The 13,217-nt window shown below is 42.7% G+C and overlaps 1 protein-coding gene across 2 annotated transcripts in view; it reads left to right on the plus strand.

The window, feature by feature from the left end:
• The first annotated feature begins 648 nt into the window (after positions 1-648).
• The window catches only part of pfkmb (phosphofructokinase, muscle b), a 49,920-nt gene continuing 37,351 nt past the window's right edge, over positions 649-13,217 (plus strand). Inside the window, exons 1-2 of one of the 2 annotated variants that reach the window (XM_034166702.1) lie at positions 649-661; positions 3,894-3,938. Coding sequence is in view for 1 of the 2 variants with exons in the window: in XM_034166701.1 (XP_034022592.1) it covers positions 3,854-3,938 (85 nt within the window). In the remaining variant the exon portion in view is untranslated. Of the gene's footprint in view, positions 662-3,715; positions 3,939-13,217 lie in introns of those variants that run through there. The other variant, XM_034166701.1, reaches the window with a different exon arrangement.

The raw sequence follows: 13,217 nt of genomic DNA on the forward strand, positions 1-13,217 counted from the left end.
TCTCCATTTCATTTCCAGTCATCTGTAGCTCACCCTCGGTAAAATTTCTTTTCCTTGTTCATGTGGAATGATCGGACAGAGAAGGGAATCCCAGGTCCCATGTCATATTGAAATAAATTTGCATATTTAAATGGGGGTGTGGACAGGGAGGAGTTTGGCACTTTTGCATGTGCGCTTAGTTACAGTGAGGAAAATAAGTATTTGAACACCCTGCGATTATGCAAGTTCTCCCACTTAGAAATAATGGAGGGGTCTGAAATTTTCATCTTAGGTGCATGTCCACTGTGAGAGACATAATCTTAAAAAAAATCTGGAAATCACAATGTATGATTTTTTTAAATAATTTATTTGTATGTTACTGCTGCAAATAAGTATTTGAACACCTGTGAAAATCAATGTTAATATTTGGTACAGTAGCCTTTGTTTGCAATTACAGAGGTCAAACGTTTCCTGTAGTTTTTCACCAGGTTTGCACACACTGTAGCAGGGATTTTGGTCCACTCCTCCATACAGATCTTCTCTAGATCTTTCAGGTTTGGAGTTTCAGCTCCCTCCAAAGATTTTTTATTGAGTTCAGGTCTGGAGACTGGCCAGGCCACTCCAGGACCTTGAAATGCTTCTTACAGAGCCCCTCCTTAGTTGCCCTGGCTGTGTGTTTGAGGTCATTGTCATGCTGGAAGACCCAGCCATGACCCATCTTCAATGCTCTTACTGAGGAAAGGAGGTTGTTTGCCAAAATCCCACAATACATGACCCCATCCATCCTCCCTTCAATACGGCACAGTCGTCCTGTCCCCTTTGCAGAAGAGCCCCCCAGAGTATGATGTTTCCACCCCACCCCCATGCTTCATGGTTGGTATGGTTTTCCTAGGGTTGTTCTCATCCTCTAAACATGGTAAGTGGAGTTGATTCCAAAAAGCTCTATTCTGGTCTCATCTGACCACATGACCTTCTCCCATGCCTCCTCTGGATCATCCAGATGGTCACTGGTGAAATTCAAACGGGCCTGGACATGTGCTGGCTTGAGCAGGGGGACCTTGCTGCCCTGCAGGATTTTAAACCATGACATCATCATGTGTTACTAATGTAATCTTTGTGACTGTGGTCCCAGCTCTCTTCAGGTCATTGTCCAGGTCCTCCTGTGTAGTTCTGAGCTTTCTCAGAATCATCCTTACCCCACAAAGTGAGATCGTTCATGGAATCCCAGACCGAGGGAGATTGACAGTCATCTTGTGTTTCTTCCACTTTCTAATAAATAATCATAACAGTTGTTGTCTTCTACCAAGCTGCTTGCCTGTTATCCTGTAGTCCATCCCAGCCTTGTGCAGGTCTACAGTTTTGTCCCTGGTGTCCACAGACAGCTCTTTGGTCTTGGCTATGGTGAACAGGTTGAAGTGTGATTGATTGAGTATGTGAACAGGTGTCTTTTATACAGGTAACAAGTTCAAACAGGTGCAAATAATACAGGTAAAGAGTGCAGAATAAGAGGGCTTCTTAAAGAAAAATTAACAGGTCTGTGTGAGCCAGAATTCTTCCTGGTTGGTAGGGGTTCGAATACTTATTTGCAGCAGTAACATACAAATAAATTATTTAAAAAATCATACATTGTGATTTCCAGATTTTTTTTTTTTTTTAGATTATGTCTCTCACAGTGGACATGCACCTAAGATGAAAATTTCAGACCCCTCCATGATTTCTAAGTGGGAGAACTTGCATAATCGCAGGGTGTTGAAATACTTATTTTCCTCACTGTACATGTTGATTGGTATGTACAAAAGGGACGTGCTTCGATCCACGCATATGCACACTTTGCTACATCTGACTTTTTTTGTGTGTACGACCGATTCTGGGTTTTTAGCATATTCCATGTTTCAGTAGCAAATCCACACAGGTCTTTGTACATGAGGCCCCTGGACCCCGAAGACTAGGAACCTTGTTTTCCTGCAAAGATATTGGCATCACCAAACATATCTGTACAGTTGTTCTGTAAACTCCATCAGCTTTTCCCAAATGTTTCTAAATCTCATAGGCAGAGGTCCCACACTCAAAAAATAATTTTCTCAGTGAACATAATAAAGCTATGGAAAGCATTTCCACTGAAGTAAATTTCCTTAACTTAGCCAGAAAAAAAAATGTGAGTAACCTAAATTTAAATTTCTTGATTCAACATGATGAATTTGCATTACTGTTACTTAATAACCATGGTTCAGGCCAACTAGATTTGTAAGGGTAAATGTAAAAAAAAATAATAATAAGTTCAGCTGCTCCCTTGTTTGCATTCAGCATCAACTTAACTTTGCTTTGTTGGATCAGCACAATTTATTCATGTAACTCTACTATTTTAAAAAGTAGTTGTAACTACCCTATAGCAGCCGATCTGCTCTGTCTATGCCTGATCCCGTCAGATCTCAGAAGCTAAGCAGTGCGGGACCTGGTTAGTACTTGGATGGGAGACCTCTTTGGAACACCAGCGGCTGTGTGTGTTTCTCCAGGTAACACCGGAGTTGCGTCAGGAAGGGCATCCGGCGTAAAACCTGTGCCAAATATCAATGCGGAATTGGTTGTATCCGCTGTGGTGACCCCGGACACAAAAATGGGAGCAGCCGAATGGACAACAACAGTTGTAACTACACTATTAAATTAGGTAACTCCTAATCTTATCTAACAAGTTTAAATGGCCCAAGAAAATGACATCAGTGTGCTACGTTTACCCTTACAGGCCAGGGGTGGTGGCCAAGTAGTTATTGCACTTCGATTCAGTATGGAAGGTTCCCGATTCAAACCCTACCCCTGCCACATTTCTCCATGTAATGGGGACTAGCATCAGGAAGGGCATACAGTGTTAAAGCTGTGCCAATTCAACATGCAGGTCCACCTTGGATTTTCTATGGAGACCACGAGTGCAAACAAGGGAGCAGCTGAAGGGACTCACTTTTGTTTGTTGGTTACATTTACCCTTAAAAATCTAGTTGGTTTGAACCATGGTAATTAAGTAACAGTAGTGCAAATTCATCATGTTGACCCAACAAATTTACATTTAGGTCACTCTAAGTTAATGCTTTTTACATGGGTGGAAATACTCTCCATAATTTTATGTTCACTGAGCAAGTTATTTTTTTTAGAGCAGAGACATACAGCGCATCTCACTGATGGCAGAGTCCACAAACCCATTCAAAGCATGGATCTTAGTCTTGATCCAGGATAATCAAAAATCCAGACATTCAAAGCCCTCAATCAACTTTTCAGGTGCTGCACTCAGGTCATTCATTGATTCTGCAAAGATCATAGCATCGTAAGCAAAGTCAAGATCAGTAAACCTTTCCTCAGTGACAAAGGCACCCAAGTCTTTACCCAACACCCAGTCTATGCAAGCACTGAAAATAGCAGGACCCAGAACATATCCCTGGTTAAGTTAGAATGTTCAACTGTGCAACACTGGCAACAGACATTATTTTGTGTTTCATAGTACTGTGTTACTACTTTAAAACAATGTTGAACAGCACGCTAATTGTGTGCATACTTATAATAGGCTGTGTGTGTGCCTGCACGCGTGTGTGTGTGTGTGTGTGTGTGTGTGTGTGTGTGTGTGTGTGTGTGTGTGTGTGTGTGTGTGTGTGTGTGTGTGTGTGTGTGTGTGTGTGTGTGTGTGTGTGTGTGTGTGTGTGTGTGTGTAAAACTATTTGAGTCGCCATATGTGTGCCAAGAGGGTAGATAAGCTGCGCTCGCTTGCCACTGCTATGAGATTCCATAACAGGCAGGCTGAGAGTTGAGAGGCTCCACATGTTACAGCAGTGCTGAGAAGGATTTTTACAGTCAAAGTCTCTTTTCCTCAGCCAGCTGCATCTCTCAGACCATGGCACAAAAAGCGCCTGTGGACCCCACCAAGATGGGAGTGGGCCGGGCGATTGCTGTGCTAACCTCAGGAGGTGATGCCCAGGGTAAGTCCAGGGTTCCAGCATGGTATGTGAATGTGAAGTGCCACAAATGCTGTTTGGATCAGCAGATGATTGGGTTTGTAATGTGCGGAAAGTCAGTACTTAATAGATCAACATGATCTCTTAAAAGCAATGACACATTAAGGAATATCTGGAAGGTAGCAAGTTAGAAATGTATATTTCTGGAGCAAAACACTGACGTTGTATTACCACAGACGAGTGTTCTACTTAACATTATGTCATATACGTCTGACCTTGATAACTACAGATTTGAAAAGCTGTTTTCTCTTTTGAACTCCAAACAGTGGCTTGAGAAACAGGTCCAAACATGGTCCAGAGTTCCCATTTTGGCAATGACACATCAAGGAATATCTGGAAAGCAGCAACTCAGAAATGTATTTTTCTCGAGCCCAACACTGATGCTGTATTACCACAGACAAGTGCTCTACTTACAGTGCATCCGGAAAGTATTCATAGCACTTCACTTGTTCCACATTTTGTTATGTTACAGCCTTATTCCAAAATGGATTAATTTTTTGAAGCTCAAAATAGAGCTCAGGTGCAACCTGTTTCCACTGATCATCCTTGAGATGTTTCTACAGCTTAACTGGAGTCCAACTGGGATTCAGTTGATTAGACATGATTTGGAAAGACTCACACCCGTCAATATATAAGGTCCCACTGTTGACAGTGCATGTCAGAGCACAAACCAAGCATGAAGTCAAAGAAACTGTCTATAGATTGTCTTGAGCCACAAATCTGGGGAAGGTACAGAAACATTTCTGCTGATTTGAAGGTCCCGATGAGCACAGTGGCCTCCATCATACGTAAATTGTTCCTAGAGCTGACAACTCGTCTAAACTGAGTGATCGAGGGAGAAGAGCATTAGTTAGAGAGGTGACCAAGAACCCGATGGTCACTGTGAATGTCAGAGCTCCAGCATTCCTCCTTGGAGAGAGGAGAACCTTCCAGAAAGTCAGTCATCTCTGCAGCAGTCCAACAATCAGGCCTGTATGGCTGTAACATAACAAAATGTGGAAAAAGTGAAGTGCTGTGAATACTTTCCAGATGCACTGTAACGTTGAATACGTCTGACCTTGATAACTACATATTTTAAAAGCTGTGTCTCATATGAATTCCAGACAGTCTTGAGAATCAGGTCCAAACATGGCCCAGAGTACCCATTACAATCTCATGCCAGACTGTTCCCGTCAGATGCATACTCACCAACTACAAACTTTCTGTTTGGCTCATGCGAGGAGTGGTGCCTTTATAGAGTGGACAGGAAGCAGAACATGATGCTCAGTCATGCCAGTCCTTGAATTTCAGTATTGATAAATGACCCTTCTTCACCTTTGGAAGTTTGTATTCTTCCTGTTTCTGTTATAATAATAATAATGAATGTTTCTGAGTTGAATGGTACGAATATTTCATGAGGTGAAAGATAGAATGTTCCATTCAACTCAGCTGAGTTGAATGGAACATTCCATCTTTCATCGAGTTAAATATTTGTTCCACTGAAAGAATGTAAAAACATTCATTAATTGTTTTATATAATGGCTAAAATAGATCCTTGTCATTTCATAATTTATTCATTTATAAAGAACAGAAAAAGGGACTTACATTTTGGTGTGCGTCACCGGTGTTTTGGCATCAACAATCCAACACAAACTTTAAATAGGAGTCCAAAAGTAATTCTGATGATGTAGTCCGTGATGCCTTGCACTGACTTTGTGTACTTCCAAAAAAAAAAAAAAAAAATACTTTGTGTACTTCCTCATTTGTGTGTGTGTTAGAAGAATTAGCACCATCAATTAGCTCGTTCAAATTGTCGTCCGTCATCGCAGCGTCCAATGGTACAAAACATATGGAAGCTATCTGCACAGTAAATGGAACCAAATTTTCGCACTAAATGCAACACAACACAAATGGGCAAATAATCCATGTCATGTGACATACAAAGCACCAATCACCTGACAAGAATCTACTCAGCTGTTGTATAAAGATAAACAACAGTAGTGGGCACAGCTAACTTTAGTTAGCTCCATTAATCAGTAATCTACTAAATGAAAAGTTAACTGTGATAAAGGCTAAGTTACTAAAACATTTAGCTGAAGCTTCTGATATCCACTAACTGCTGTCATTTATTATATGAATTTAGCTTTATTGGCACTTTTCTGGGGGGGATAAAACTCTAAAGAACAGGCCTAAAGAGCTGAGCTTTTAAAATGTTGAGGCATAAAGCTCCCAAAAAGGTTTAGCATGCCAAGATGATGATGATGATGATGAAGATGTGGTGGTAGACCTAGACTAGATCTGTGCTCTCTCCAGTGGATTCTGAAATGACTCAACAGGACCAGTCTGGAATGGAAGAGTTGAAGACAGGTGGGACAAATATCCAAAGTTATTTGAAGAGCTAGTCCCCCAAATAAAAAAGTTAGCATAGCTAATTAGCTGTTAGGGGTTAACTGAATTGTTCCCACAACTGACAGATAAACATGTCAACAACACTCCCAAAAATACAGGAGCAGCTGAGAGGATGACAACAACAACAACAACACCAACAGAGACTTGTTCCCAGGAAGTTGGCAGGTTCAATTCCAGTTCCAGTAATTTGGACATTTGCATTTTCAAATACTGCTGCTCCAGATAATTTGAAAATGCGATTAGAGTTGCAGTGCACATATTAAGAGGCCATAGAAATAACATAGGTACTTTCAAAAACTAGAAAGATTTCTCACTTTTTGCTGTCAGATTCAACCATGATTCCAGCTCCTTCAGATCAGACATGCTGACGCATATAATAAATAACAATATTTAAATAATTTCTCTGCTGCAGCAGCACAATCTCAGTTTTCTAACTTATAGAAAGGGGCAGCTGCAGCCTGTCAGCCGGTGCTGGTTGAAGCGAACGCTCCCTTGACCTTTAACTTGATGAGGAATATCGCCATGCTGACCTTTGGGAAGTGTGTTAGTGACCCCGCATAACGTGAAGCGGTAAGCTGTTCATCTGTCTGAGCTTTATAAGACTTGAGGTAAAACCACATAAATGCCACACTGTCAAATAGGCTATTTTTTTATTTTCTCACAAAAATTGCTATGACAACCATGTCTTTTTGCACATCTTGATATCCTTTGGTACATCTTTCTTTTTGCTTTCCTTTCTTTTTCTCCTCAAACACTATCTGTTATGAGGGCTAATTAGAGGCATAACCTTTCTTTTATATGTTTGTACAGTGGGAGCTGCTATCTTCTCCCAATCAATCTTCTTTTCTGTTTTCCTTCACTCTGTAAGTGGAGATGCTGTTGGCACCCTCCAAGTCTAATCTATCCACATCTTGTCCTTTAAGTAACCCACCAAAGTGCTGGGGGAGCACAGCAAGGTCCAGAGTCCTTTCATGTAAGCTTGTCATGCCTACTAATAATTCAGCTATTGATTTTCAAAGGGAAAGTTCGTTTTTGTCATATTAAAGGGGAACTGCAGCATTTTTCAACCATCCATTTTCTTCCGCTTTATCCGGAGTCGGGTCGCGGGGGCAGCAGCTCAAGCAAAGCCGCCCAGACCTCCCAATCCACACACACCTCCTCCAGCTCCTCCGGGGGAACCCCAAGGCGTTCCCAAGCCAGCCGAGAGATGTAGTCCCTCCGGCGTGTCCTGGGTCTTCCCCGGGGCCTCCTCCCAGTGGGACGTGCCCGGAACACCTCTCCAGCGAGGCGTCCAGGGGGCATCCGGAAAAGATGCCCGAGCCACCTCAACTGACTCCTTTCGATGTGGAGGAGCAGCGGCTCGACTCCGAGCTCCTCCCGAGTGACCGAGCTCCTCACCCTATCTCTAAGGGAGCGCCCAGCCACCCTGCGGAGGAAACTCATCTCGGCCGCTTGTACTCGCGATCTCGTTCTTTCGGTCATGAGCCAAATCTCATGACCATAGGTGAGGATCGTAACGTAGATCGATCGGTAAATCGAGAGCTTTGCCCCCCTACTCAGCTCTCTCTTCACCACGACGGTCCGATACAGCGACCGCATCACTGCAGATGCTGCACCGATCCGTCTATCGATCTCACGCTCCATCCGTCCCTCACTCGTGAACAAGACCCCGAGATACTTAAACTCCTCCACTTGAGGCAAGGACACTCCACCGACCTGAAGAGGGCAAAGCACCTTTTTCTGGTCGAGAACCATGGCCTCGGATTTGGAGGTGCTGATTTTCATCCCGGACGCTTCACACTCGGCTGCAAACTGCCCCAGCGCACGCTGAAGGTCCTGATTTGACGAAGCCAACAGAACCACATCGTCCGCAAACAGCAGAGACGAGATTCTGTGGTTCCCAAACCAGACCCCCTCTACACCCTGGCTGCGCCTAGAAATTCTGGCCATAAAAATAATGAACAGAACCGGTGACAAAGGGCAGCCCTGGCGGAGGCCAACGTGCACTGGAAACAGGTTTGACTTATTACTGGCAATGCGAACCAAGCTCCTGCTGCGGTCGTACAGGGACCGGATAGCCCTTAGCAAAGGACCCCGGACCCCGTACTCCCGGAGCACTACCCACAGGGTGCGCCGAGGGACACGGTCGAATGCCTTCTCCAGATCCACAAAACACATGTGGACTGGTTGGGCAAACTCCCATGAACCCTCGAGTACCCGATGGAGCGTGTAGAGCTGGTCCAGTGTGCCGCGACCAGGACGAAAACCACACTGCTCCTCCTGAATCCGAGGTTCAACCATCGGTCGAATTCTCCTCTCCAGTACTCTGGAATAGACCTTACGGGGGAGGCTGAGGAGTGTGATCCCCCTATAGTTGGAACACACCCTCCAGTCCCCCTTCTTAAACAGAGGGACCACCACCCCGGTCTGCCAATCCAGAGGCACTGTCCCCGATCGCCACGCAATGTTGCAGAGGCGTGTCAACCAAGACAGCCCCACAACATCCAGAGACTTAAGGTACTCAGGACGGATTTCATCCACCCCAGGAGCCTTGCCACCGAGGAGCTTTCTAACCACCTCGGTGACTTCGGCCTGGGTAATGGATGAGTCCACCTCCGAGTCCCCAGTCTCTGCTTCCTCTTCGGAAGACGTGATGATGGGATTGAGGAGATCCTCGAAGTACTCCTTCCACCACCCGACAACATCCCCAGTCAGGGTCAACAGCTCCCCACCCGCACCGTAAACAGTGCTGGTGGAGAGCTGCTTCTGCCTCGTGAGGCATCGGATGGTTTGCCAGAATCTCTTCAAGGCCGACCGATAGTCCTCCACCATAGCCTCCCCAAACTCCTCCCAGACCCGAGTTTTTGCCTCTGCGACCGCACGGGCTGCGGCACGCTTGGCCTGCCGGTACCTGTCAGCTGCCTCTGGGGTCCCACCTACCAACAAAGATAAGTAGGACTCCTTCTTCAGCTGTATGGCATCCCTTACTTCCGGTGTCCACCACCGGGTTCGGGGATTACCGCCGTGACAGGCACCAGAGACCTTGCGACCACAGCTACGTGCAGCCGCATCGACAATGGAGGCGCCCTCCACATTCCCTCAAAGCTGTGAGTTTTGCTATTCCAATTCTTGCTTTTTTTACCATTCCAAAGAAAATCCCTAATTAATAAATTATATTGTTTAAAAAAAATGTTACCTATTGTTATTGGTATCATCATTGATATATAATTAAATTGAGGAGCAACCAACATTTTAATAGTATTAATTTTCCCCCACAAAGTAAAATTCAGCAATTTCCACTTATCTAAATTAATTTTCAGTTTTTGTAATAACGGCTCTAAATTTATTGAAATTATGTTTGTCAGTTCTGAACATAACCTAATTCCCAAATACTTCATTCTGACTGGAACCCACCTAAACTGGAATGGAGAAAGAAGAGGTTGGAGACATCCCTTTGACACTGGCATAGCTTCTGACTTTTGCCAGTTTATTTTATAGTCTGATAACTCTGAAAATTTGTCAATTATGCATAAAACCTTTGGAACTGAAGAGGAAGGGTCTCTTATAAAGAGCAAAATATCATCAGCATACAGAAACATTTTATGCTCTTCTGAACCGTGGATTACTCCCCTGATGCTTTTGTCGTTTCTAACAGCGGCCGCTAATGGTTCTAAAAATAATATGAATAATAGGGGGCTGAGAGGATCCCCTTGCTTTGTCCCTCTCCCTAATCTAAAGAATGGTGATACCAATCCATTTGTTAAAACTGCCGCCCTTGGATCAGAATAAATAACACTCACCCATCTAATTAATCCCTCGCCAAACCCAAATGCTCTAAGAGTATATTTAAGAAAGCTCCATTCTACTCTATCAAAGGCTTTATGAGCATCCAATGATAAAGCCACTATTGGAGTGCTATTATTTCTACTCATCCACATAAGATGTAAGAGCCTTCTGACATTGTCAGATGAAGTTCTTCCCTTCACAAAGCCAACTTGATCCAAGTGAATCAGGCTTGGCAATATTCTTTCCATTCTTAGGGCAATAACCTTAGTCAATATTTTGCAATCGACATTAATCAAACTCACTGGCCTAAAGCTACCTGGATCTGTAGGATCTTTATCCTTTTTGTAAATAAGCGAAATCAAAGCCTCGTTAAAAGTGTCAGGCATCTTTCCCGATGAAAAGGACTCTTGCTAAACCTCAGAACAGGAGCCAGTCTATCTGTTAGCTTTTTATAATATTCAGATGGAAATCCATCTAATCCAGGTGATTTTCCTACTTTCATTAAAGATATGGCCTTTTTCACCTCCTCCACTGTTATAGGACTGTCTAAACCTTTCTGCTGGTCTTCTGTCAATCTTGGCAAATGAAATTTAGAAAAGAATTTGTCACACCTCTGTTTATCATATACTACCTCTGACTCATAAAGTTTCTTATAAAATGTCAAAAAGACTTTGTTTATGTCACTAGTACTGGTCTTAAGTACCCCGTTCTCATCCTTAATAGCAGGTATTGTATAACTAGCCTCTTTCTTTTTAAGCTGCCTGGCTAACAGCCCACCTGTTTTCTCTCCACTCTCATAAAAATTACTGTTTAGTCTAAATAGGGAAAATATTCAACTTTTTTATTATATATTTCATTTATCTGTAGTTTTAGGTCACAAACATGTTTCAATGTATCATCTGAATAGTGCGCTGATAGCTTCCTCTCCAGTTCCTTGAGTTCTGTTTCCAATGTTATTATCTTTTTTGAATGTTCCCTTTTTTGTCTGCTGGCATAAGCAATAATCTGCCCTCTCATATAAGCTTTTGATGCCTCCCAAACTGTTCCAATCTTTTCTGTTGAGCCTATATTAATTTTGAAAAAACTATTCAGCTCATCTTCCAGCAACTTAAGAAATTCAGGGCTTTGCAACAAAGACACATTTAATCTCCATCTACCCCTTCTACCTAGATCTGGCTCCAAAATCACTCCCAGGTGCACAGGAGCATGATCAGTTAAAGCTATTGGTCCCATTATACAATCTGATACATTCCCAACCAGATTATTACTTATTAAAAAGTAATCAATTCTAGAATGTGATTTGTGTTTATGTGAATAAAATGTATACTCCCTCTCTCTCGGGTTGACTACTCTCCATATATCCACTAGTCCAAGATCTTCCATCATTAATGTAATAGCCATTCTGTCTTTTGGTTTATTTCTGGTGAAGGTGGTCTTATCTAATGCAACATCTAAAACTTGATTAAAATCTCTCGCAATTATTGTATGATCCCCTGACAAGCCCCCCATTATTTTGTTTACTTTATGGAAAAAATGTGCATCCTCTATATTCGGGGCGTAGACATTACATAAATTAACCTTAACCCCATTAACATTAGCTTCCACACATATCACTCTTCCTTCTGAATCCTTTTGTTCTTTTATAATAGAAAAATTAAGTTTTTTATGCACCAAAATAGTTACCCCCTGCTTTTTCTTGTATATGAACTGTGAAACACCTGCCCAACCCAATCCCTCCTTAATTTAAGTACCTCTGAGTCTGACAAATGTGTTTCCTGTATAAAGGCCTCCTGAGTCTGTTGTGATTTCAGGTATGTTAGGCATTTCTTAAGCTTTATCGGGTTCTGAAGTCCATTTACATTCCAAGTTGTCATTCTTACACACTTAGCCATTATAAAAAAAAAATATATATTATAATAGACCTTGCTACCACTGAAAAGATAAAATGTAAAGAAAAAAAGTGCCATTATTCCTCCATTTAAACACTGAAATACACATAAAAAAAAACATATTCTTAAGAACGAACAATTGAAGTAACCCCATGAACTCACCCCGCCCCATATTCTCTCCCCCCCCCCCACTCTGTGTTCAGAGAGAAACCTCCCATAAACGTGGTCCATGTGACACACGAGTGGTCGCCACTGGTTTTGTCCCTTTCTATAGCACCCTTTGAGCACATATTGCAGCGTTTTGGGATTACTTATCATTGCTATACTGATGATACTCAGTTGTACATACCGCTAACTGCTGGTAATCTCATACACATAAAATCTTTAGAGGATTGCCTTGCATCAGTGATTCTTCCCATCCCGTATATGGCTGATGCTAAGACCCTGATCCATGCATTTGTCTCTTATAGATTGGACTACTGTAATGTTCTATTTTCTGGTCTACCGCAGTCCAGCATGAGGGGTTTCCAAATGGGTCAAAAGTTATGGGTATCGAGAACTGGTTCTTTTCGAGAATCGTTAAGAAAATGATTCGATCCACTGACATCAATAGCCTTTTTGCTTAACGATTCCCTTATTGGTCCTTCAGAGCAGCCGTTGTTTTTGAGGGTGTTTTATCGTGAAAATGATCATTTCTTTACGTTGATTGCAGACCCTGCAGCAGGTCTGTAATCAACCGCTTCTGCAGCAGCTGTTCTTGAAGCTTGAAGCAACAAAGCAGTGCTCCGACCCACTGCTTCATTGGTTCATTGCTTCGCTGCTTTTCAGAAACAGCAAGTCCGCTTCTTAACCACTCTGAAAGCCATTTAAAAATGTCAATCGTGAGTCACTTTTGTGCGGATTAAAGTCACTAACTAGGACTCATGTCTTGTTCTAGGAAAGAAACGAGAATCGTCCTCCATTCCGTTCGCACAGCTCCAAACGCTGCGCGGCTCTCTGCCGAGTTAAGTTAGAGTCCGGCCGGAATTAATAACTTCAAAGCGAATCTCCATTTTAAATCAAATCTTTCCAAACATTGTAACACAGACAACAAACTACAACAGACTAAAATGTTTGTTTTCCTCCCAAAATGAGATGTCCTGCGTTCTTCATGAATTACATTGATGTTGACTTGCAGAGC

Source organism: Thalassophryne amazonica, chromosome 3, assembly GCF_902500255.1.
Source record: "Thalassophryne amazonica chromosome 3, fThaAma1.1, whole genome shotgun sequence".
NCBI classification, from domain to species: domain Eukaryota; kingdom Metazoa; phylum Chordata; class Actinopteri; order Batrachoidiformes; family Batrachoididae; genus Thalassophryne; species Thalassophryne amazonica.